Source organism: Monodelphis domestica, chromosome 2 (assembly GCF_027887165.1).
Source record: "Monodelphis domestica isolate mMonDom1 chromosome 2, mMonDom1.pri, whole genome shotgun sequence".
Lineage (NCBI taxonomy): Eukaryota > Metazoa > Chordata > Mammalia > Didelphimorphia > Didelphidae > Monodelphis > Monodelphis domestica.
Window position 1 is genome coordinate 256,152,343 of NC_077228.1, and position 23,844 is coordinate 256,176,186.

General features: G+C 42.5%; 1 protein-coding gene across 1 annotated transcript in view; it reads left to right on the forward strand.

The window, feature by feature from the left end:
* The window catches only part of NTN1 (netrin 1), a 398,385-nt gene extending 375,110 nt beyond the window's left edge, over window positions 1-23,275 (forward strand). The window contains exon 7 of the mRNA XM_056817510.1: window positions 16,678-23,275. Within this exon, the coding sequence (XP_056673488.1) occupies window positions 16,678-17,006 (329 nt within the window). The 3' untranslated portion in view covers window positions 17,007-23,275. The remainder of the gene's footprint in view (window positions 1-16,677) is intronic.
* The last annotated feature ends 569 nt before the right edge of the window (window positions 23,276-23,844 follow it).

Genomic DNA, 23,844 nt, shown 5'->3' on the forward strand with positions numbered 1-23,844 from the left:
TGTTTCAGAGAAATTTGGAAGACTAATATGAACTGATGCAGAGCAAAGTGAGTAGAGCCAGGAGAACAACTTCTATATTAGCAATATCTTGAAGATAGTAATTTTAAGACTCAGGAACTCTAGTCAGAGTAATGACCAAGCACTATTCCAAAGGATTCACACCTCTTTACCTCCTGATAGAAAAGTGAATGACTCAGAATGCAGAATGTCCTATCCTCCCAACCCAAGTCTCCTTTAGGTCAAATATCTCTAGTTCCTTCACCCAGTATGATATAGATTTAAGGTTTGTTTAACCTCATCTGGATTTTCATGAGCTTGCCCATCCTAAATTGTGGCATCCTGGTCCAAATACAATACTCCAGGTATGGTTTAACTATGGCTGTATCACTTTATTCCTGAAAACATTAGTTGTTGTTTTTTGGGGTTTTTTGACTCAAATTTTTTCCTGGAGTCTACTCAAAACCTAGATTTTTTAACCCAGTTATAAGACTTTACATATGTTCAGGAATTTGCTGGTAAAAGTTTAACAACAAACTCTCTGGGGAGAAATGTGCATGAGACAAACTTTTAAGTTTAATTTGCATGATTAGGACCTTGAACTTATTGTAACTCAGAGTTACTTGCTTCCTCAGATAGCATGAGGAAATTCATTTTTCATAAATGGCAGCAAGTCACTATAGAAATACTGATGTAGGATTCTCCAGATGAGTGAAGATGTCACCCGAGTTGTTTAATGGAGTTTGCTAGTAGTAGACAACATAATGGAAGCTAACATAGAGGAACATTATATTTCATTCTAATTTGCAAGGGTTATGTTTTTTAATTTTATAATATTTTATTTGATCATTTCCAAGCATTATTCATTAAAGACAAAGATCATTTTCTTTTCCTCCCCACCACTCCCCCCACCCCCAGTAGCTGACGCTTGATTCCACTGGGTATCACATATGTCTTGATTCGAACCCATTGCCATGTTGTTAGTATTTGCATTAGAGTGTTCATTTAGAGTCTCTCTTCTGTCATGTCCCCTCAACCGCGCTAGGTGTTTCTACTCCCACAGTTTATCCTCTGCTTATGAATAGTGTTTTTTCTCCTAGATCCCTGCAGATTGTTCAGGGACCTTACACCACCCCTAATGGAGAAGTCCATTACATTCGATTATACCACAGTGTATTAGTCTCTGCTTACAATGTTTTCCTGGTTCTGCTCCTTTCGCTCTGCATCACTTCCTGGAGGTTGTTCCAGTCTCCATGGAATTCCTCCACTTTATTATTCCTTTTAGCACAATAGTATTCCATCACCAACGTATACATCCCCTAGTTTTCCAATTTTTGGCCAAAACAGAGAGTGCAGCTAAGAATATTTTTGTATAAGTCTTTTTGTCCATTATCTCTTTGGGGTACAGACCCAGAAGTGCTATGGCTGATCAAATGGTAGATATTCTTTTGTCACCCTTTGGGCATAGTTCCAAATTGCCCTCCAGAATGGTTGGATCAGTTCACAACTCCACCAGCAATGAATTAATGTCCCTACTTTGCCACATCCCCTCCAGCATTCATTATTGTCCTATGCTATCATGTTAGCCAATCTGCTAGGTGTGAGGTGATACCTCAGAGTTGTTTGATTTGCATCTCTCTGATTATAAGAGATTTAGAACACTTCTTCATGTGCTTATTAATAGTTTTGATTTCTTTATCTGAAAACTGCCTATCCATGTCCCTTGCCCATTTATCAATTAGAGAATGGCTTGATTTTTTGTACAATTGATTTAGCTCTTTATAAATTTGAGTAATTAAACCTTTGTCAGAGGTTTCTATGAAGATTTTTTCCCAGTTTGTTGTTTTCCTTCTGATTTTAGTTACATTGGTTTTGTTTGTACTAAAGCTTTTTAATTTGATGTAGTCAAAATTATTTATTTTACATTTTGTGATTCTTTCTATGTCTTGCTTGGTTTTAAAGTCTTTCCCCTCCCAAAGGTCTGACATGTATACTATTCTGTGTTTACCCAATTTACTTATGGTTTCCTTCTTTATGTTTAAGTCATTCACCCATTTTGAATTTATCTTGGTGTAGGGTGTGAGGTGTTGATCCAAACCTAATCTCTCCCACACTGTTTTCCAATTTTCCCAGCAGTTTTTATCAAATCGTGGATTTTTGTCCCAAAAGCTGGGATCTTTGGGTTTATCGTATACTGTCTTGCTGAGGTCACTTTCCCCCAGTCTATTCCACCGATCTTTCTTTCTGTCTCTTAGCCAGTACCAAATTGTTTTGATGACTGCTGCTTTGTAATATAGTTTAAGGTCTGGGACTACAAGGCCCCCATCATATGTGTTTTTTTTTTCATTATTCCCTGGATATCCTTGATCTCTTGTTATTCAAGATGAATTTTGTTATGGTTTTTTCTAAATCAGTAAAGAAATTTTTTGGGAGTTCAATGGGTATGGCACTAAATAGATGAATAAGTTTGGGTAGGATGGTCATTTTTATTATATTGGCTCATCCTATCCATGAGCAGTTAATGTTTTTCTAATTGCTCAAGTCTAGTTTTAGTTGTGTGGAAAGTGTTTTGTAGTTGTGTTCATATAGTTCCTGTGTTTGTCTCGGGAGATAGATTCCTAGGTATTTTATTTTGTCTAAGGTGATTTTGAATGGGATTTCTCTTTCTAGTTTTTGCTGCTGAGCTGTGTTGGAGATGTATAGAAAAGCTGATGACTTATGTGGGTTTATTTTGTATCTTGCAACTTTGCTAAAGTTGTTGATTATTTCAATTTAGCTTTTTGGTTGAATCTCTAGGATTCTTTAAGTAGACCATCATGTCATCTGCAAAGAGTGATAACTTGGTCTCCTCCTTGCCTATTTTCATGCCTTCAATTTCTTTTTCTTCTCTAATTGCTACTGCTAGTGTTTCTAGTACAATGTCGAATAGTAGAGGTGATAAAGGGCATCCTTGTTTCACTCCTGATCTTATTGGGAATGCATCTAGTTTATCCCCATTGCAGATGATATTAGCTGATGGTTTTAGATATATACTGTTTATTATTTTTAGGAACGGCCCTTCTATTCCTATGCTTTCTAGTGTTTTTAGTAGGAATGGGTGTTGTATTTTATCAAAGGCTTTTTCCGAGTCTATTGAGATAATCATGTGGTTCTTGCTGGTTTGCTTGTTGATGTGGTCAATTATGTGGATGGTTTTCCTAATATTGAACAAGCCCTGCATCCCTGGGATAAATCCTACTTGATCATGGTAGATGACCCTTCTGATCACTTGCTGGAGTCTTTTTGCTAGTATCCTATTTAAGATTTTTGCATCTATATTCATTAGGGATATTGGTCTATAGTTTTCTTTCTCTGTTTTTGACCTGCCTGGTTTTGGAATCAGTATCATGTTTGTGTCATAAAAGGAGTTTGGTAGAATTCCCTCTTTGCTTATTATGTCAAATAGTTTGTATAGTACTAGGATTAACTGTTCTCTGAATGTTTGATAGAATTCACTGGTGAATCCATCAGGCCCTGGGGATTTTTTCTTAGGAAGTTCTTTGATGACTTGTTGGATTTCATTTTCTGATATGGGATTATTTAAGAATTCTATTTCTTCTTCTGTTAGTCTAGGCAGTTTGTATTTTTGTATATATTCATCCATATCACCTAAATTGGTGTATTTATTGCCATATAATTGGGCAAAGTAATTTTTAATGATTGCCTTAATTTCCTCTTCATCGGAGGTGATGTCCCCCTTTTCATCTTTGATGCTGTTAATTTGCTTTTCTTCCTTCCTTTTTTTAATTAGATTGACCAGTACTTTGTCTATTTTGTTTTTTTTCAAAGTACCAGCTTCTAGTCTTATTTATTAAATCAATAGTTCTATCACTTTCGATTTTATTAATTTCTCCCTTATTTTTTGGATTTCTAGTTTGGTTTTCTGCTGGGGGTTTTTAATTTGATCACTTTTGAGTTTTTTTATTTGCATTTCCAATTCCTTGATCTCTGCTCTCCCTAGTTTGTTAATATATGCATTCAGGGATATGAATTTACCTCTAATTACTGCTTTGGCTACATCCCAAAAGGTTTGAAAGGATGTCTCGCCATTGTCATTTTCCTCAATGAAATTATTAATTGTTTCTATGATTTCTTCTCTAAACGATTTTGGAGTATCATATTGTTTAATTTCCAGTTAGTTTTTGATTTGGTTTTCCATGTACCATTACTGATCATTATTTTTATTGCCTTGTGATCTGAGAAGGCTGCATTTATTATTTCTGCTTTTCTGCATTTGTGTGCTATGTTTCTGTGACCTAATGTATGGTCAATTTTTGTGAATGTGCCATGTGGTGCTGAGAAGAAGGTGTATTCCTTTTTATCCCTATTTATTTTTCTCCATATGTCTATTAATTCTAATTTTTCTAAGATTTCATTCACTTCTTTTACCTCTTTCTTATTTATTTTTTGATTTGATTTATCTAAATTTGATAATGGTTGGTTCAAGTCTCCCACTAATATGGTTTTACTTTCTAGTTCTTCCTTCAATTCTCCTAGTTTCTCCATTAGAAATTTGGGTGTTTTATTATTTGGTGCATACATGTTGATTAGTGATATTTCCTCATTATCTAAAGTCCCTTTTAACAAAATATAATTACCTTCCCTATCCCTTTTGATCAGGTCTATTTTTGCTTTGGCTTTATCAGATATCATGATTACCACTCCTGCCTTCTTTCTGTCAGTTGAGGCCCAGAAGGTTTTACTCCATCCTTTAATTCTGACCTTGTAGGTGTCAACCCGCCTCATGTGTGTTTCTTGAAGACAACATATGGTAGGGTTTTGGATTCTAATCCATTCTGCTATTCGTCTACGTTTTATGGGTGAGTTCATCCCATTCACGTTCAAAGTTATGACTGTCATTTGTGGACTCCCTGGCATTTTGATATCCTTCCCTAATTCTAACCTTTTTTCTTCGGCTCTACCTTTTAGTCCAGTGATTTACTTTAAATCAGTCCCCCTTATCCCCTCCCTTTATATGTTTCCCTTTTTAGTCCCTCCCCCTCCCCCCTCTCTTTCCCTCCCCTTTTGTTTTCCCTCTCCCCCCCCCTCTTGGTTTTCCCTTCTCCCTACCCTTGTTGGGTAAGATAGAATTCAAGATCCCAATGGATCTGGATGTTCTTCCCTCTCAGAGTTGATTTCCCTGAGAGTAAGATTTAAGTAAAAACTCTCTTCCTCTCCTTCTTATAGGAGTTTTCTTTCCCTCCCCTTCCTGTGTGAATCTTTGTGTGAGAAAGATTATTCTATTTGGTCTTTCTTTTCCCCCTATTTACACATTACATTTTCCCCACATGTTAGTATACATAGATTGATATAAATGTAGTCCTTATAGAAGAGAGTTTGAGTAAAAGAAGAAGATAAGATTTTTCTCCTTTTCCCTTTCCTTCATATTTACCTTTTCAGGTATTCCATGCTCTTTGATTTTCGATATCGAACTTTCCACAGAGCTCTGGTCTTTTCATTGCAAAAACTTGGAAATCTTCTATTTTGTTGAATGCTCATACTTTCGCTTGGAAATATATAGTCAGTTTTGCTGGATAGCTGATTCTTGATTGAAGACTCAGCTCTCTTGCTTTTCTGAAGATCATGTTCCATGCCTTACGATCATTCAGAGTGGAACTTGCAAGGTCTTGTGTGACCCTGATTGGCATTCCTTTATATCTAAATTGTCTTTTTCTGGCTTCTTGTAGGATTTTTTCTTTTGTTTGAGAGCTTTGGAATTTGGCAATTACATTCCTGGGAGTTGTCTTTTAGGGGTTTAGTGTAGAGGGTGTTCTGTGAGCTCTTTCAGTGGCTGTATTGCCCCCTTGTTCTAGAATCTCTGGGCAATTTTCTTTAATTATGTCTTGTATTACGATGTCGAGTTTGCTGTTTATTTCTGGCTTTTCTGGAAGTCCAATTATTCTTAAATTATCTCTCCTCCCTCTATTTTCCAAATCGGTCACCTTGTCAGTGAGGTATTTTATGTTCTCTTCTAATTTCTTGGCCTTTTGGTTTTGCTTTATTAGTTCTTTTTTTAAGGCCTGGTTTTCCTTTTCAGTTTGGTCATACTGGTTTTGTAGATGCGTTAATTTCTTTTGCACTATTTCCCACTTTTCCTCCCAGAAGGCTTCCATCTTTTTGATCCTTTCCGATTCAAATTCTTCACGGGTTTGTGGAGAGTTTCCATTTCCTTTGGAAGGTTTCGGAGCATTTGCTTGTGTATCCTCTTCTGTCTCCTCTGTGTTTTGTATTTTTGCTCCATAAAATGTGTTCAAAGTTGCCCCCTTCGTCTTGTTTCTTTTGGAATTTGGGGGCTTTTGTGCTTCAGTGTAGTTTGCCATCTCTATCTGAGTGGGGAGGATTAGCTTTTCTTATCTCTGTCTGGTGTTCAGAGGTTTTAGCCCCAGGCAGATTGTCCTTTCTATGAAGTTGTTGTTCTGTCTTCCTGGGGAAGCCAGGAATTGCTGGTGTGTTCCTGGGTTGAATTGAGTGTGCTCTGAGGCAGGGACCTGAGACTGGAATGGAGGGATCCTGCCAGGGGGTTATAAGCTCCCCCCCCCGTCTCTCTGTTTCCCTGCTGTCTGGGTGGTCTCTCGACTGCGTCAGGTTTTTTTCAGGGTGCGGCCTTCAGAATAGCCAGCCCTGGGGTCCTTTTGCCAGCCCTGAGGGTTACTGTTGTTTCTGAAGACCCTGCTCTCTGAGGGAGCGGGACCGCGGCTTCCCTGAGCTCAGGGCAAGGGCTCCTGATAAGAAGATTAGCTTTCCCTGGGTTGAACTGAGATTCTGATGGAAGGATCCAGCCAGGGGGTTACTAGCTCCCCCGTCTCTCTGTTTCCCTGCTGTCTGGGTGCCCCCTCGACTGGGTCAGGTTGTTTTCAGGATGTGGCCTTCAGAATAGCCGGCTCCCGAGGCCCTTTTGCAGGCCCTGAGGGTTGCTGTTGTTCCACACGACCCTGCTCTCTGTGGAGGATGGGCCGCGGCTTCCCGGAGCTCCGAGGGCTCCTCCCAGGGGGTTATGAGCTCCCCCGTCCCTCTCTTTCCCTGCTGTCTGGGTGCCCCCTCGACTGGGTTAGGTTGTTTTCAGGATGTGGCCTTCAGAATAGCAGGCCATGGGGCTCTAAGGTTGCCTCTGCTGCCTCGGACTCGGCGCTCTGGGTTGGGGGGGATGGGTCCTAGGACCTTACTTCTGCCTGCCCCTTAGGTCCGAGTGGTCTCGGGTTCTGGCTTTTGGGGGGGGGCCGTACCTTTTGATCCAGGTCCAGGTCCAGGAGGAGGACTCCCAGGGTCTATGCTGTTGATCGTTTTGAATTTCAGTGTCCTAGGAGCATTTGGTTTTGAGATCAGTAAGGAAGGGTTTCAGGAGATCTGGACTTTAGCTTTCTCTAAGCCACCATCTTGACCGGAAGCCGGGTTATGTTTTTTTTTTTTAACTGGGAGAGAATGTATTCTAAGAAAAGTAAATTCCTTTTATTGTCTGCAGGAAAAGGTTTGAATTTTCATTGTTCCATTGACTTGCTTCAGTATGGTACTGAAGAGTTGTGAAGAGAATTAATAAATTAACTGAGTTGACTGTTCTATAAACTATTCTGTAATGACACAACTCATAAACCTTAGTTGGTCCTTAGGTTTGACCTTTCCAATTGGAAAGTCATGCTAGATATGCACATCATCAGACAGGAACATCGATACAGAGACATTGGAATGCATGTGGAACAGCCAGAAAATATCTGAGAAGCCTCTATAAGGAACCATGTGTAATTGGGGAGTGTTAACAGGAAAAATGGAGGTTCAATGAGAGAAAAGGAGAGGTGAGAAGAGATTCAGAATGAATGAATAAATTAATACATGGGTGACTTAATAAATGAGTGAATAAGTGGAAAAGCATTTTTTTCAGTCTCTAAGTTTGCTACACTCTGAGGAGAGTCATAAAAGAAACTTCAGCTAAAGGGTAGATATATCCAGGTCTACCAGCCTGGAAGTTTTAAGAGTTCAGGAGTGAGCTAGATGGCAGGGCCCAGCGATCCTTATGGGTCAACAGGTTAGATGACAGTGCTGGGGTTCTGCAGAATGTCCTGGTTGGACAGATGATAAGGCTTGGTGGTCCTTCCTCTTAGTTGAAGGAATAGAGTGACTTTGTAAGTAGTCAGGCAATCTAAATGGATTCTGACGGGAAAGGGAACAATCTCCCAGTTTTTCTTGGACCTAAAAAAGGAACAACTCAAATGAGCCTATATTTTTTGTCAGATTAAAAGATATCTCCTTTTTAGCTTAGATCTTGTTGGCCTACAGGAAGGACAAGGACCTTAGAGAGCCACAAACAAATTTCTACTCTTGTTAAGAGAAACCAGGGGTTGCTGGCATAAAGCATTTAGGGAGATATAAGAAAGATATTGATAGGCTTAAGAGAGACCCTGTATGGGGACAAAATGAATCACAAAGATTATTGTCGAAGGAGGGGATCCCCAGGGTATGTAAAATATATTTCCATGGAACCCAGATCCTTAAAAAAAAAAAAGTCTATGTCCTTTCCATTGTGGGACTTACTCAGGGAAGATTAGAATGGAAATGCTAAATTGAAAGAGGCAGCAAATGCAGACTTCTTGTTATCTGAACTGACTGAAATCAGTCAATGAGCAATGGCAGTCACACCAAGCAGTGCAGTTATGGTGGGGGGGGGGGGCAGAAATGGGGTAGGGAAATGCCACCATGAGCTTCCATTTAGGGCTGTTCCAGCTTTTCTGGAAGTCATCTACTGTCAGGGAAATTGGGGCCACTAATAGGAAAATTGCTTCTGCAGCCTCAGCATTAGACTGATCCCCAGGAAAAGGGAATTGTTTGCTTGTTTCATTATTTCCGACTTTTCCCCCCTTTCACATACTGAGACATCCTCCCCACTATCACCCGAAGTGTTTTATTCCACGCTCCCAAATACAGCCAACCCCTGCCATCTCCTAGTTTGCTTCATAGAGACATTGAATGCCAGGTAGAGGTAAAGGCCATGTTACTGATCTCTTTCAGGCTTCTTTTTTAGACTATATTTTGAATATTTTCAGTTTTGTGTACACTGTAGGGATTTGGCCCAAGAAAGTATGGGGCTAATACTTCAAGCTATGTGTAATGTACAAAGGATTTGCCAAGTTTAGAGGAAATACTGTTTTTTCCAACATAATCACATACCCCTCATTCTCTCCCCTCCAAAACTCCACCCCAGGGCTGTCCCTAACACTACCCCTTGGCAGTTTCTGAAATGGTCTTGCTGAGGTCAAAGGGAGACTATTTGAGAAGGAAAGGGATACTAGGGATTTCACTTAATAGTACTGGGAAACAGTCCTACACTTGGAAAAATAAACATATGGTGTCTTCCCCATTTGGATGATGGCTACTTAAAAGCAGGGATGGTTTTTTTTTAACTTTGTATCTCAAATGCTTAGCAAATTCTTATTGTCTTCTTTTAACTTTCTTAACTTGTAGTCAGAAAACCTGGGTTGAGATATTGGACCTGACGCTTATTAGTTGTTTAATCACTGGCAATCCACTTTTTCTGAATCAGTTTCTTCTTTTGTGAAATGGGGATGATGACACAACTTTTCTCCCTCACAGGAGTTCTGTGAAGAAAATAAACTTGAAAATATTTACAGTTAGCTTTAGTCACTGCTGGGCATTCTCTGAATTATAAGAGAATTCTAGAAGGGAGGAGAGCTCTTAAATCAGGGTGGCTAAAACATGTGTCCTCTTGCACCTCTATAACCAGGTCATTTTGCTAAGCTTCTCTCCTCCGAGTTACAAGGAATGTGCAGTGAATCTGTCTTCCTGAATGTTGCAGCTTCTTCCCCTTTGTTGCTCCTCAGGAATGGCAGCAATCCCAATTGGCTCTATTTCATGTCTTCTTTTAAGCCTATAGGATGACAGCATACAATGATGCAGGAGGGAGTCCAGTATCTGAGGTGACCACCAGGTGGCACTTTTCTTGGACCAACAGGTGATGCTCTTCTTGAGCCATCAGGCCAGTTATTATCTCTGTTCTCTTGGGGCATGTGGGTAGAGTAGCTCCCCAACGTCTGAGGTATTACTTTTGGCCACCAAAGTGGAGTACTCAGCCTGCTCCTCACCCCATTGCTGTAGAAGGTGTTTTCAGAAGGAGACCAGATGGAGCAGTTTAAATCCACACATTTCAGGTGTGGAATTTACCTAGATGGTAATATAAAATAATACTCAGTATGAAATGGATGAAATCTATAGATTCAGAGCCCCCATTTTGTATCTGGAAACCACCCCCTGTGGTAATGACTTCACCCCCCATGTACACACAAATACATATTCATTGGATTTAGCTGTTCAGCATATTGTGGCTACGGTTTATTGAATATAGTGAAAATGAAAGGAAAAAAGTTAAGCACTCCATCATTTAGCCATTTGCATCTAGTCCAAACCTCCTCCTGGGTGTCCTCCCAGTTTTTTGAGTATAGATGGGAAATACCAAAACCGTGGGATCCCAGATTGTCCAAAGGGCCTGGAAGGAAGTGTGGGACCCAGACTTCAGCTTCCCATCTGGAGCCATGAAAGGGAAATCAAAGAGAGAGTGGTGAGAGAAAACAGTCCTCCTCCTTTGCCTACCATCTAACAGGATTCCCAAAAGCTGACTTTTGAAGTTTGGTGACCTCTCTCTTCTGTAAACTCTGGCCCTTATCCTCGATTCAAGATTTGACTCGCCTTTTCAGGCTGGTCTCCAGGAGCCACAGTTGCCAGCCAACAGTCTCAGGCCAAAGGCAGCAACCCTAATCCACTTGTAGCTGAGGAAGGCTTCAGTTCCCCAAATAGCCATATGGAAATCTGAATCTCAAGTGGCCCCTAAACCTAGACAGATCTTATTCCTTCCTTGTTCATTCTGTCACATAGCTTCCTGCCTACTAGGAGAGTATATTCCTCAAGACTCCTTGGAAAAAGGGGGATATGAATTTATCATTCTTTTTCTCCCTGAATCAGTCACCCAGAGATAAATATTAAAAGAAAAAGAGGGCACAGCTTGGGAACAGGTAACCCTAGTAGCTTAGTTGCTTGAAGTATGCGTATGCTCTGGCAACACTAGAGTCCTTAAGAAATGGTTTTATTTTTATATTTCTGAACACAAGGCCCAAGTTTCCTCACTTTCCAGTTCCCTATTTTTTCTATCACATTCACACTGATTGTGAAGCAGCCCCTACTTCTCCCCTCCCTCCCACTTTTAATCTTCTAGTTCTCTATAGCCTGTCTCCCTTAGACTCTTTAAGTGCTCGAAGATTTTCTGCTTGAGATTCAGCTTCCAAATTAGCACTAAACTGAGGTCTAAGATGTCCATCAAGGTCTAGTGGAAGGAGACGTGGCTTTGGAATGAGAAGCCCTATGTCTGAGTCCCAGTTCTTATGCCTACTAGATGTATAATTTCAAACAAATCATTTCCCTTCACTGGTCCTTAGCTTCCTCGTCTGTCAAATGAGGACGTTGGACCAGATGATCTCTATAAGTTCCTTCTAGCATGTGAATGTCAAGCATGGTCCAAAGCAGTGACAGTTAAGGCTACAGGAGCCTGCAGCTGCATCCTTCAGTTAGCACTGTGCTAAAGGAACTGGTTGCATGTTTTCTCCCCATAACACCCCACCCTCAGCCCCCCAGGAAATGCCAGGAAGCCTAGGAGGTCTTGAGGGAAACACAACTTCCTGAAGGTGACTCATTCTACATTCTGGTTCAGTTAGGACTGAGGAAACTGTGGCTCAGGAAAACTGAGGGTGCCAGGGGGTAGACATGATCCTGTGTCTCCCCATTGCTGAGGTTTGGGGCATTCAGTTGCCACGGTGACCTGGGTCTCCACAGTCAAAAACAGAGCTCAGCCACTTGTCTGTACTGGAGGGTTTTTTCTCCTCACCCTCTGAGTTCATGCTGAGTGTTGAGTCTCTTAGTGACGAAAACATGGAAACGGTTGCCATGGCAGCCATTCTTTGGAGCCCTCAGGATGGAGTGCAAAGTTCGGGATGCCCAGGAACATTTGAAAGGAAAATTTGGAAAACGAAGACATCTCTCTTACCATCAAGATAATGAGTCAGCTTCTATTTCTCCCTTCCATCGAGGACCAGGGCTAGCAGGTATAGTAGGTGTAGGGGCTAGACCCCCTAAATCCAAATGGGACACCAAGTCCGGTGAGCGGGGAGGCAGTAAGAGCCTGAGGGGAGAAGGCAGCCCATCCTCACCATAGATTGCAAGTCTAGCTCTAGACCTTCATATTTGTCAGATTTAGAATATGACTGATTGATGTATGACCAGTTTGGTATGTGGTATGGTTTCTTACATCCTTCCTCTTTAGCATGTTCTTAAATGAAAAAAATGGGAATGGGGAAGAAGGCACCCTGAAAATACCTGAATCCTCTTTCTGAGATTTGGTTTTGAATTCTGAATCTTCTTGAGGTTTACTTCAATCTCATTTTTCTCTGTCTGTGATCCGAGTTCACTAAGGCCATATCCTCTCCTGTTCCCTACCTCACAAGGAGATTCCAGAACCCTAACTGAAAACATTGGCTCACAGTTCTGTAAATTTCATATACATTATCTCATTTAATCCGTCCACCAGCCAGGTGAGGTAGAGCAGAACCAAGAAATAGCAATGGGGTTCACTTCCAGACTGTGGGTGATGGATCAACCCTGGTGTTTGATGGGTTTCATTTTGAAGGACTAGGCATAAAGCCAGGCTACCCTGAGGCCTCTCCTGCCAGCTTCAGGCAACAGGAAGCACACCACCCACAAGCTAGAGCTGAGTCAAGAATATGCATACTGTAGAGAGATGAGAGGCTTCTTTGAAAGCACAGGGGGAAAACAGCAAGCTCAGTATGTGGTATGGCCAGAAAGGCCCAGATTGCCCACTATATCTGTGCCACTGAGAGAACAAGTGCAGCCACTTCCTTCTACCGCTGCCTGGTCTTCCTCCATCTCCCCCTCTGTCTTCTTTCCCTTTTTCCTCTCTTCTCTCTTTTTGCCCCTCTATGCCTTTTGTTACTTCTTAATTTCTGAGGCAGTGGTGTAATTTAGAACCAGAAGTCCTGAGTTTGAATCCTAGCTCTGTTGCCTACCTATATGACTTTAGACCTACAGAATCAGTTTTAGATTTAGACATTACCTTAGTGGCTATCTAGTAGTCTAGATAGTAGTAGATACTACTAGTACTACTAGTAGTAGTACTAGATAGTAGCCCATCCTCAAAAGAGAATGGGTAGTGCAAAATTGGCCCTGAGCCCTTGCCTCTTTGCATACTCTTTTTTTTTTAAACCCTTACCTTCTGTCTTGGAGCCAATGTATATTGGCTCCAAGGCAGAAGAGTGGTAAGGGCTAGGCAATGGGGGTTAAGTGACTTGCCCAGGGTCACAGCTGGGAAGTGTCTGAGGCCAGATCTGAACCTAAGACCTCCCATCTCTAGGCCTGGCTCTCAATCCACTGAGCTACCCAGCTGCCCTCTGCATACTCTTGCTGATGCCTTCTGGGGTAAAACAGAATGAGTCTAATTGATCTTCAACCTGACAACCTTTCAGATACTTGAAGGTAGTGATCATGCTCCAGTCTTTGACATCCCAATTCCTTTAACCAATGGATAAAATGCCAGGCCTGTAGGCACAAAGACTCATGTTCCTGAGTTCAAATTTGGCCTCGGATACTCATCACTTAACCCTGTTTGCTTTATTTTTTATTTTCCTTATCTGTAAAATGAGCTGGAAAAGGAAATGGCAAACCACGCTAGCATTTTTGTCTAGAATCCCTCAAGTGAGGACAGGAAGAGTTGGACACTAGTGAAATTACTGAACAACAATAACACTGAGGTCCTTCACCATTCTGGCTGCCCTCTCTGGATATTATAAAATGTGAACTGAACAATAATCCTTCAGATATATTCTGACCAGGACAGAGGATGAATAAGCCTTCCACCTCCTTATTTCTAGAAGTTAGACCTCTTTTAATGTACTGCATTATATTTTTTGGCAGCTCTACCATATTCATTTCAAGCTTCCAGTCCACTAATACCATCAGATCTTCTTCAAACATATACTGCTAAACCATGTCTTCCCTACCTTGTACCAGTCATTTTTCAACCCAAGATTGAGGCTTTGCCATTTGCGCTTATTGAATTTCATCTTACTTGATTTGGCTCCATGTTCTGGCCTATCAAGATGTTTAGGGACAGATCTGTCCCTCTTTGCTTTGTGTCATTTTCAATAAGGATGCCATCCATATTTTTGTCCAAGTCATTGATAAAATCATAAAAGAGCACAGGATCCAGCACACATCACTAGGACAATACACTGGAGACCTCCTGTCTTCTAGACATGAGTCCAGCCATCACTTAGTTTTGTTGTTATTGTTCTTTAAATCCTTACCTTCTGTCTTAGTATAAATGCTAAGATAGAAAAATGGTAAAAGCTAGGCAGTCAGAAGGAAGTGACTCGCCCAGGGTCACACAGCTAGGAAGTGTCTGAGGCTAGATTTGAACCCTAGTGCTCCCAACTCCAGGCCTAGAACTCTATCCATTGTTACCTATCTGTCCCCATTTGGTCAGTTTTGAATCCTTTCAACTATACTAACCATCTAGCATACATTTCTCCATCCTTCACCTAAAATTAACATGTGAAGTTTATCTAATGCTTTACCAAAATCTAATTAAAGCATATATACAGCATTCCCCTGATTTCTCATAGTTTAGTAACCCTGCCAAAATGGGAAATAAGGTTTGTCTGGCATGACTTAGTCTTAATGCTGGGGGGAGGGGGAGTTGTGATCACTTTCTTTCTCTAAATATTCCTTAAGCAGCTTTAAAATAACATTTTCCATAAATCGAAGTAAAGCTATCTGGCCCATAGTTTAGAAATATCACTCTTCTCTCTTTTTTGGAAACCAGAGCATTTGCCTTCCTCTGGTCAACTCCTGTTATCCACAATCTTTCTGATATCTCCAATTTTGGCAGTTATATTCCCTAGTTTATTTGGTTACTTAGGATATAGCCAATCTTAGCCAGGTGGTTAAAATTTGTCAAAGACTAAAGTTAGATGTTCTTTTACTACCCACTTACTTTTCTCTGGTTATCTTGATTATCCTGAATCTGTCTTAGATTCTCTAGGTCTCAGTTACCTTCACTTTAAAATGAGTTTGATCTAGATTATCTCTATTATCTTCAACCTTCCTGAGGTCTTGTGGAATATGGAGTTCTCAGAGCTAATAAGGTGGTGATGGTTCATACATTTCAGTCCTGTCCAACTCTTTGTGATCCCATTTGGAATTTTCTTAGCAAAGATACTAGAGTGGTCTGCCATTTTCTTGTCCAGCTTTGCAGATGAGGAAACTGAGGTAGAGTTAAGTGACTTGTCCAGGCTCACACAGCCAGTAAGTATCTGAGGTCAGATTTGAATATAGATCTTTTTGACCCCCCAATGCAGCACTCTGTCTATAATTCATTCGGAGTTTGGTGGCTAGAGGGCTTGCATAGAAGCAGAAAGCTCCTTTTTTGTTTTGCAGACCTAATTGCCTAAAACTCTGGATATGAGCCGAAGAATAGCATTCCCCTGATCTCTCATAATTTAGTAACCCTACCAAAATGGTTGGTTATATAGTTAACTAGACCTAAATACTTAAGGATGAGCCCTCAGACTATACCTTGTCTGTCCAAACTGGAGCTCCCCACCCATGTCATGCTAAGGAAAGCAGTTTATTCCCCTTTCTGAGGGAACATGCTAATGGTCATGGAGAAGCCCATGGAAAGGGTATTATTAATCAACAACATTAATTGAAAAAGAGATTAGAATTGTTCTTTTTGCCCCTGGAGGACCCAACAAGGTTTGGTTGCTTAATCTGCCTTTGTAAAGTGGGCACTGTAAAGTCCACAATTTGGGGGCAGAGCAATGGCATCATAATAATCACATTTATTTAGTATCTACATGGTGTTCACTACATTTCAATTATTATCTCATTCGATCCTCCCAGCAACTCCGGAAGGTAGGGAAGGTAGGTATCATTAGGAGGCCCATTTTATAGATGGGGAACTGGTGAGTGTAAGTAACTTGTTCAAGGTTTGGTCTTCCCTGACTCCAAGGCCCTTCATTCTGTCCCCTGCACCACCTAGCTGATGTGTGAAAACCAGTGTAAGTAGGCTGCTTTGAGGGAGGCCAGGTTCCACAGAATAAACACATCAGGCCCTGAGACACCTAGAGGCCCTTTCTTCTCAGTTCAGGAGGTTTACATGAAAGAACTATAATATCTTTCCCCTCTGCCCCCAATCATGTGTTTCCAGGATAGGGACAATAGAAGCCTCGCCACAGCGTGTATGGATGTACATTTAGATCTGAGGGAGACCCAGAGGATCAAATTTAGGACCCAGTATTTATCCCCCCCACCCCCGCCCCGCAGGATTATCCCCATAAACACTGCGCCTTCCCTATAACCCATGTGCCGTGATTTATCCCAGAATCAATCCCTAAGTTCCACCCATATAGATTAAGTAATACTAAAAATGCTCCCTGTTTTATCCAGCCCCCGCCTCATCTTGTCCTGCATGGAGGGCGGCTGGCTGCTCTTGCTGGCTCTTCAGAGCCACGGTAGCAGTTTTGCCGCAGGGCTTCAGCACCCCCTTAATACTCTGTGTGTGTTGGTTTCTTCCAGCCGTCCAGATACACATTTTGAAGGCTGACAAGGCTGGGGACTGGTGGAAATTCACAGTCAACATTATCTCTGTCTACAAACAAGGCACCAGCCGCATCCGGAGAGGTGACCAGAGTTTGTGGATCCGCTCAAGGGACGTGGCCTGTAAATGCCCCAAAATCAAGGTCCTGAAGAAATACCTGCTCCTTGGCAATGACGAGGACTCTCCTGATCAGAACGGCATCGTGGCGGATAAAACGAGCCTGGTGATTCAGTGGAGGGACACGTGGGCGCGGCGGCTCCGGAAGTTCCAACAGCGAGAGAAGAAGGGGAAGTGTAAGAAGGCCTAGTGGGGAGCAGCCTGAGCTCCAGTGTCAAGAGGGCGTGAAAGAGAGAATGCGTGCAAGAGAATGATTGAGCGATGGAGCGTGCGCTGCTTTGTGTAGACCCTGGAGCAGACAGGATTGGAACAGGACCGTGGTGGATTTCACTTTGTCTTGGGGCTGGGGCTGGGGCTGGGGCTGGGAAGGAGGTGAGGGATCGGGAAAGGAAGGGCTGGGTGTGCCCTCCCACTATTGGGACAGAAGCCACAGAACGCAAAGCTAGCAAAGCTAGCTGCTATGGGAAGTTGGGGCCCAAGCGAAGACCTCAAATGGCAGCATCCAGTGGCCCCTCCCCTCCTAGCTAGCGCCCCCTGTAGGTGAAGGGGAAGAAAGTCACATAGACCCATAATTGTGGAAACCTGCAAAAGCTACTGGTTCCAAAGCCCACACACACAGGAACAAGGGATTCAATGGGATGGATAGGCTTCTCCTGCAGCCTGTCCACACACCCCCTCCCTCCATCCCAAAGGGATTGGATGAGAATTCAGTCAAAGAGGACAGACCCTGAGGAAGAGGTGTGAGCAGATGACCTTTCCTTAACGGGCCTCAGTTTTCTCTTGGTAAAATGAGGATGTTCTTTACCTACCTCATAGGGCTATATAGAGATCAAAAGTGCTTCCTTTGCAAGTACTAAGCATTATTATCGATGAGAAGCCACTGAGGGTATATTGTTCATTGCACAGACCTGGCCCAGGAGGGTAGCATGCAAAGAGTTACACCTGAATCTTTACAAGATTTGGGAAGAACACTTTCATGTTACTTGAATTTAAATGTATGATTAAAATCTTGGTGTTAGCAATGAAGCAAACTGTGGTATGAACTGAATTAGGATAGCTGTGAATTCTCTAACAACCTGGGCGATTTAACCGAGGGCAGGCCGGCTTCTATGAGGGCAGCAATGCAAGGGTGTTAGAACCCTGGAGTCCTCCTTCTGCCTCCTCCATTTGCGCTGACGTTCTGTTTCCAGATCCCTCTGCCCCTTTCCATTTGGTGGCTCTCCCTTTGGCCCTCTCCTCTGCCTTTTGGGCTGCGTCCCAGATTGAATGAGTGAGGGGCTCTTTGTCCTTGAGGATTCACTTTGTCCCACTTGACCCTGGTGGGAACAGGAGGTTAAATGAATTGACATGCATTTATTAAGCACCTACTACATGGCCTGGTATAATGTGAGGGTCTTGGTTTGAGCAGGTGGCTCTAACAAAGGAGCTCAGCACATAGCTCCCTGTGCCAGTGTTCAGGAAGGGTCTGGGCTAGACAAAGTGCCTGGCCCCAAGGAGTCTTAGAAGATCACTTCAGAGAGGCCCCGAGCTGGGTGGGCAGCCTATGCTGGTTCCACCTCGAAGGGAGGAGGCCTGGACTAGGAGGAGTCAAAGTCAAAACCTCCCAGATCGTTTCCTCTTTGGAAACTTGGAACCAGCCCCTTTTATAACATTTTCAGGGGGGGAGGGGAAGGGGAACCTTGCTGCCTAGTTTTATAGCAGTGACATTATTTATGTAATGACATCAGTTCCCAGAGTGCAGTGCAACTGGAAAGTGCCTGGAGAGCAAGTGGAATGAAGGGTGGGGAGTTAGTGGGCCCCTGGGCCCTGGAGAAAGATGGTTTGTCCTAAGCCAGGATGGCTAGGAAGGCCTACAGAGCTGACCCTAGAGGTGAAGTCTTAAGTTTTACATGTCATTAACTTCTTTCCTTCCCTTTCCAGTGAAGCTGCTGGGAAGGTTTAATTGAAATAATGCCTGCACTTCTGGCTCCTGCCCTTAGGTTATATTTCCTTTTGGCAGATGCCAGAGCCTCATGAGGGCTACTAGCTGGGCTAAGAACCAAGGGATCAGGGCCAAGGAAGCCTGCTGGTGCATCTCCCATCTCACATATCTCAGAGCCCCTGGGATCACTACCCTGTGGCTCCCCATGGACCCCTTCCAACCTAGTCTAGACCTTATGAGGCTAAGCACAAGGGTGCCTTCCCTTTCTCAATGGGCTGGATGTCACCTCCTTGAATCATTCATCTGCCTTTAGGGTAGTCCCATTCTTCTCTGAAAATACCTGTTCAACAAGGACTGTCACTGAGTCAGTGTCCAGGCTGAAACCTGAATTCTTTTTATTTTGTAGAGTCTCACACAGGACCTTTTAGTTTTTCTATTCTCTTGGGCACCCCCAAATTTTACCAGGAATTCCCCAAAAAATATTTGTGCTCTGCCACTCCCAAATTAGAAATACCACATAGGGACCCTATACAAAGCAATGCATGATTCACTTTTCCAGTTTTTCAGGGCCAGATCTCCCAATTTCATTTCTTAATTCACAGAATCTCAGTGTTAGAAGGGACCTCAAACCTCTTTCTAGCATATCTGAGTAAAGGTCATCCAGCCTTTGCAATGAGGGAGAACACACTACTTTTGAGGCATTCATGGATAGTGCTCGTTCTTGGGAAGTTTTTCCTTATATCAAACCATATTTGCTTCTTTGCTACTCTGGCCATTATTCCTAGTTCCGCTTGCTGGGGTCATGCAGAACAAGTCTAATCCCTTTTCCACATGACAGACTTGCAAATACTTGAAGACAGCTATTATATTCCTTCCCAGTCTTTTCTCTACACTAAACATTACCAGTTCTGTCAACTGATCTTCATGTGGCATGATCTCAAGTTTCTTCACCATCCCTGCTGCCCCTTCATTGGATACTCTCCGGTTTATGAAGAGTCTAATTAAAGTGTTTCAGACACAACTGAATCCAGTAGTCCAGATGTGGCTTGATCAAGGTTAGATTAGAAAGGAACTCTCCATTCCCAAGTCCTGGACACTGTGCCACTCAGTATAGCCCAAAATGGCCTTCCCTTTCTTGGCTGCTTTTTCACATTGTGGACTCTTGTTGAATTTGCAATTCATTAAAACTCCCCAACTTTTTTTTTTAGATGAACTTCTGCTTGTGCTTCTCCACCTTATACTTGTGAAATTGATTTTTTTAACCCAAGTGTGAGATGTTAACATTTCCCCCTTTCTCCTGCATATTCCAATCCATCTTGTGTTCTGGTCCATTGAGATTTTTTTTTTATCTCGACTTCTGTCATCCAACATTAGAGTTGCTTGGCAGTATCATGCTTCAACCCTATCCCTTTTCCAGGAATAATACCAAGGAAGATATTAGGACTTGGGGTGATTGGTTTTCCCTCCCTTTCCCCATTTGTCACAGAAGGGGGCTGTGTTTTCATGATCACCCACAACCCAAGTCTGATTCTCCTGCAGTGAGCTTCCCTGGTAGTACAGTGAGTGACATTAGCCATTAGCTCAAATTGCTGTGTACAAATTCAGTCTAAAAGGGCCTTTCTTAGAGAGTCTCAATTGGAAAGGATAACAGGAAAGGAATTTCCTAATAATTATCACCACAGGACTTAAGGATCAAGCCTATCCCATCCTATATCCCTGCCAGAAGCTCCCCAGGTTCTGGAGCTCTGTGCCATAATTGTCATCCAGGGAAGGATATTTCTTTCTGATCTCTGTGCCCTGCCCAGACTGACTGAGGAATGAAAGAACCTGCCATGGAGAAAGAATTGGACAAATGGCGAAGAAGAATGAAATCGCTTTATCGAGGAAAGCCTCTGAATCAGCAATACATAGAAGAATATCTGCTAAGACACACACAAAAAAAATTGTTTTTATCCTCAAATTGTTTTTATCCTCATTGGGCAGCCTCTAACTTCCTGCCACAGATTTAGTTTTCTTCTTCAACATGAGTTCTTACAGCTCTCCCCATCCTCTCCAGTTCTTACCCAATGAGGATTAACTTTAAGGTCCTTTGTCTGCATGACAGTAAAAGCTGTTAGTTTGTTGTTGAAATCCCCCATTGAAGACTATGGCAGCCAGTAAGCTCAGGCTAAAGCCCAGGGTTCCAAACAGAAGCTGGATGACTATTTGTCAGCAGAGCAGATTCTGGCATGGGTTGGGAGTTAGGACTAGTTGACCTCTAATCAGACTTCTATTTGGAGGAGTCAAGTTAACTTGTCAGGGCTTGAAGCCAGATGTAGGCCTTGTGCAAGAAGAGCAAAGATCACTGCCTGAGGAGAGTCAGCCCTTGAAGTTTGTCTTGGAGTCTACCCCATTCCTCTGAAGACTCTTGAACACAGAAGCTGTGGCTTAAGCTCTGGGACCCATCAGGCCTGTGAGGGGGATATTGAGCTGTAAAAAGGATTCAAATAAGCTTACCACAGGAAGTAAAATACATTCTTGTCAATTCTCTTCAAAGAACCAGTCCAGATCCAAACTCCTATTCTCGTGTTCCTTTGTTTCCTCAAACTAATATGGGGCTTTGTAAGGCAAGGATCAACTGTCTACATCTAAGCTTCATAAAACTTTCAGCTCTTCTGTGCTTAGCTGTTTCTGCCCAGGATCAATGACTCCTATGGCTTAAAGCCACCTTGCCTCTCTGGACCTCACATTGCTCCTCTGTAAAATGAGGGGGCTGAACCCTTCCAGTTCTGACATTCTGTAAGTCCAGTCAGAAATGACCAGCCCTGCTTAGCACCCTCATGACCTGTTTACCTGGTGTCTCGTGAGCCAGGATATTCCGTTCTCTTCCTGAAAATAATTTGCCTTCCCCTTTTTTCAGCTTAGGATCCAGGAAGTGTGGCTTAAGTACTCCAGGCCCCACAGCTTACAGGTCATCTTCCCTATGGATAGTTCAGTTCAGCCCTGTTGCTGCCCACTTCTGTGGCTGTAGAGATGCTGGGAGATTTGAAAGACTCAGCTAAGTTTTGGTGGCCACTACTGAAGTCCTTGGAATTTGAGTTTCAGAGTGAATGTGTTCTCTCAACCCCACCTTTCCTAAATCCAAATGAATCAAATCACAAGATCCCTCTGGTTCCAGCCACTAGAGCCAAGAAAAAAAAGCAGGCAGTGATAATGATGATCCCACCTGCCCTTGAGACAGCTGCCCCAGTCATTAGGCTTCTGGGAAAGAGAAGGAAATAAAAATTGAGGAGTTCCTGTTTCTATAGTTAGGGTGATATGTAAAATTGAACTAGATTTTGGAGAGTTTATTAACCAGAAATGTTATGGTAGGTATTTAAAGGAAAAAACTCATGAGACTAGTCTAAAAAAAATCCCCAATTATACCTTTTCTTTTCCAGTGGGGGCTCAGTGGGTGGTCTGGCCCCTTTGGCCAACTAATGAGCCCCTACATTAGTTACAAGTAGTAACACTAAGAATTAGGAGGGGGTTGCTTTGGAAAGAAGGGGTGCCTGGCAAGGTAGACACTGGGGCCTTTTCTCAGCTTTGCCCCAATCTGGATTAAAGAAAAAACTCTTCTAAAATGACCATCCACTTAACTACCAGATATTTGGTGGAAGATGAAGACACTACCTGGGAAGAAGGCAAGGGCATCATTTTCCCTACCGAGCAGGGGACAATGAGGGGCACTTCAGTTTCCCTGGTTCTGGGCTGAGAAAGCCTTTGGAATTGGTTGGAATGGGAGGGGAAGGGGGGGGGTCTCATCAAAGTCAGAATAAAGACTGAGACAGGGAGCCAGACCATAACTCCCTGTATTGTCATCAGCTTCAGTTTCAATCTGTATAAAACAGGGTCATATTTTCCTTAGAAGTGACACATCAGTGATAGCCCAGAAGAGACTTTGACTTCATGGGCGAAGCAAATGTTAGAAAATTGTGTCTCTAGAAAGCTACAGATCATGGCGAGGCATGGAAGTTGCGAAAGTGAAATGAAGGCCTTTTGTTCCTCAGTGAGGAGGCCAAACACAGGAATATGTTCAGAGGGCTAAGGTATCTCCATATTCCTGCAAGCAACAGATGAGCACAAACCACGGGAGAATTTCAATGTTGGTGGGGTTTCTCTGAATCCCCCCTCCCCCCCCAAACAAACCCCAGCTTATTTTACGACTGAAGTTCTCCCTTGCCCCATGCTCCTGGATGTGCTACTTACCCTATCTTCCTTCCATTTGGATTCCTTTCTGTGTTTGATTTCTGTTTGTTTGGAATTGTAAATGTATAGCTGTGACCATGGCATACTGTTTGGGTCAATGTTCCTTTCCAATGCATACTAATATATTATGGTTATTATATATGAATATATTTAATGACATGGGAAAAGTTGTGGATTTTCTTATTTTTTTTAAGTTCTTTTTTGTTGTTGTTGTTGGTAGAGCTGCAATGGAATCAGATGGAGCTTGTAATGTGGGCCCCCACTTGGTAGAACTAAATTCAGAGAGCAGTTGAATAAACTCTTGTACACTGTCCTGTCCCTGGATCTTTATTGGAATTCCAAGGCAAGCTCATTCATCTCAGGATGGGCATGGGGAAGGGAGAGTGCCAGGGAGGGAAGATGTCACTGGCTTCTACCTCCAAAGTGCTACACAACACTTTTTTCCAACAGACCCACAAAGCAGAGATTTGCTTTTTCCACACATGGGATCTAAATAACTTCTTTGCTCATCCTCCCTCTATTCTGGGGCGGTTTGGTTTCAGCCTGAGGCTTAGCTATATTGCTGCAGACTGGAGGAGGCTGGGTAAGTAGTAGGGGTTAGAACATCCACATTTCCATTCTCTTTTCAAACAGTGTTGAATACAATCTAATCCCTCTTTAAAAAAAAAAAAAGAAGAAAATTCAAACAGCCTCTAGAAGTTCCCCCATGTTGTCATAAAGGGGCTGAAAGGGGTGCTGGTGTTTGGAGGGTACAGGACAAAGAGTAATACATCTCTGTATGCAGCAGAAGATGGAAGAAGAACCTTTAATTTCCCCCTGAGACTGGAAATTTGTTTAATTTTTGTTTTTGGAAATTTGTTTACTTTTAATAATCTAATCT